Source organism: Embiotoca jacksoni, unplaced genomic scaffold (assembly GCF_022577435.1).
Source record: "Embiotoca jacksoni isolate LCO1_2020_lvr unplaced genomic scaffold, fEmbJac1.0.p SCAF_69, whole genome shotgun sequence".
Lineage (NCBI taxonomy): Eukaryota > Metazoa > Chordata > Actinopteri > Embiotocidae > Embiotoca > Embiotoca jacksoni.
In genome coordinates, this window is record NW_027185424.1 from 891,719 (window position 1) to 894,218 (window position 2,500).

Below are 2,500 nucleotides of genomic sequence, written 5' to 3' on the forward strand. Positions count from 1 at the left end.
TTTATCTCCACCCCCCCTTTATCTCCACCCCCTTTATCTCCACCCCCCTTTATGTCCACCCCCTTTATGTCCACCCCACTTTATGTCCATCCCCCTTTATCTCCACCCCCCTTCATCTCCACCCCCCTTCATCTCCACCTCCCTTTATCTCCACCCCCCTTCATCTCCACCCCCCTTCATCTCCACCCCACTTTATCTCCACCCCCCTTTATCTCCACCCCCTTTATCTCCACCCCCCTTTATGTCCACCCCCTTTATGTCCATCCCCCTTTATCTCCACCCCCCTTTATCTCCACCCCCTTTATCTCCACCCCCCTTTATCTCCACCCCCCTTCATCTCCACCCCACTTTATCTCCACCCCCCCTTTATCTCCACCCCCTTTATCTCCACCCCCCTTCATCTCCACCTCCCTTTATCTCCACCCCCCTTCATCTCCACCCCCTCCATGTCTACCCCCCTTCATCTCCACCCCCCTTTATCTCCACCCCACTTTATGTCCACCCCCCTTTATCTCCACCCCCTTTATCTTCACCCCCTTTCTTTATCTCCACCCCCCTTCATCTCCACCCCCCTTTATGTCCACCCCCCTTTATGTCCACCCCACTTTATGTCCACCCCCCTTTATGTCCACCCCACTTTATGTCCACCCCCCTTTATCTCACCCCCTTTATGTCCATCGTCCACATTCAGATTCAGTCCTGTCTGAATCTGTGTTCATGTCCGACTGTCACTCTCCTTCCAAACTGGAAATTCTCCGTAACGGCATCGACTGCTTATTCAGCACACAATCTGTTTTGTAGTGTACAGAAACACCACATGGACATTTCAACAAGGTTACAAAAACATGACTTTCACTGAAGGGGGTCTTTAAAGTCGTTTCTTCTTCTATTAGAGTTCGAGGGAGGACGAAGACGACTTCCTGTGTGGGGAGACGCCGCAGACCGAGGGCATGGTGGGAATGACACCCAGCTCCTACGACTCCAACCTCCGCAGTCCAAGTAGCGTGGGTTCCCCCCCCCATCGCCCTCCACAGGCCCTTTTAGCCTCTCATGGTGTCCGGTTCTGACGGACCGGCTGAGATGTGACTGGTATCTTTTGGAACAATCATTTTTGTCTGTTTATTTCTAAAACTTGTAAACATGATTAAAACCAGTAAAAAGCCGTGGTGGCATGTGCCAAAACAAAGAAAGCAACAGTACCAGGAAAATGCTTTCCCAACTCCTGATAATCATATTCAAGTAAATGTTCTGAAAAAGTATGTTACTTTTTAAATGAACAGTTCTCCATGAACTCCCGTCGACGGGCTTCAGCTTCTGTTTTTCTGTATTGATGATGATAATGCAACTCAAATTTAACAGAGCTTGAGAAGTTATATTGTTTTGATTTAGCAGTAAAACACTGTGATGGTAATATTTGATTTGTTTATTTATTAAGGTTCTTTTATAAAAAGTAAAACTACACAACTTTCCCAGAAACAACAATAAAAAGTCATGAAATTGATTCACAGCTCATCACAACTCCTCTTGATTAAGAAGTTGAGTTTATTGGGGTGAGCGATGAGATGCTGCAGCATGTTTGAGTTTCTCATAGCGAAAGACAGAATGCTTTTGTTGAAGTGTCTTGGAGATGACTTTGGTACAGAGGAAACGTTCATGTGCACAAAGCGCCGCAGAATACAGCTCTGTTTTTCTTTAAACCCCGTTACCAAGGATTCCTGACGAGGCCAACGAGGTCAAGGAGGCCAACGAGGTCAAGGAGGCCAACGAGGTCAAGGAGGCCAACGAGGCCAACGAGGCCACATCCTTCTCCAGCAGGTTTTAGGGATATTTAGCTGGAACGGCTCAGATTCTGGCCAAACGAAGGACTTGAAGAACAGCTGACGAAGAACAGCTGACGGCCAACGTTTTCCCAGGACAGCTTCTGAGATCTTCTGGTTTCACCCGTTAGAAGTTTGTCCTGAAAACGACTTTTTGTTGGTGTACACCAACAGACAGGCAGCTGAATGAACCACATCACAATCTCTTCAATCATTTTGGACGCTCATTTAACATATTTTCACTGTTTAGTCATCCGGAGCTCATATTATTTGTATCTCGTGTGTACGAGTGCAGATGAAGATGAAGGTGAAGATGAACCTGAACCAAACCTTAAAAATGACAAAGACAGACTTGTCACAAAAATTCTCCAAAATCAAAGAAAGCGCTGCTCTGAACTAGAGCTGTGGCTCAGTCATGTCGTGACAATATGAAGTCCAGGATTTTCATTAAAATAATAGAAACCCAACATTTTCTCTTGAAGCTGTCAAAAGTATCCAGCTTCCTTCATTTTTTAGTCCGTATTTGATGAAAATCAGACTGCTTTGCCTTGAATGACTCCTGTATCTGTCATTCAGGTAGTTGGTTCCCTCTTCTAAAGCAGGTTTGAAGGCTGCCTCCTGATGGGATTCAGATCAGGACTCTTCTGGAGTGCTTTTTGCTTTCACGCTAAGAAATATCAAAG

At 46.0% G+C, this 2,500-nt stretch overlaps 1 protein-coding gene across 1 annotated transcript in view; it reads left to right on the forward strand.

Moving 5' to 3' along the window:
- Positions 1-1,291, forward strand: part of rrn3 (RRN3 homolog, RNA polymerase I transcription factor) — a 16,080-nt gene extending 14,789 nt beyond the window's left edge. Inside the window, exon 17 of the mRNA XM_069175635.1 lies at positions 894-1,291. Coding sequence (XP_069031736.1) covers positions 894-1,067 — 174 coding nt within the window. The 3' untranslated portion in view covers positions 1,068-1,291. The remainder of the gene's footprint in view (positions 1-893) is intronic.
- The last annotated feature ends 1,209 nt before the right edge of the window (positions 1,292-2,500 follow it).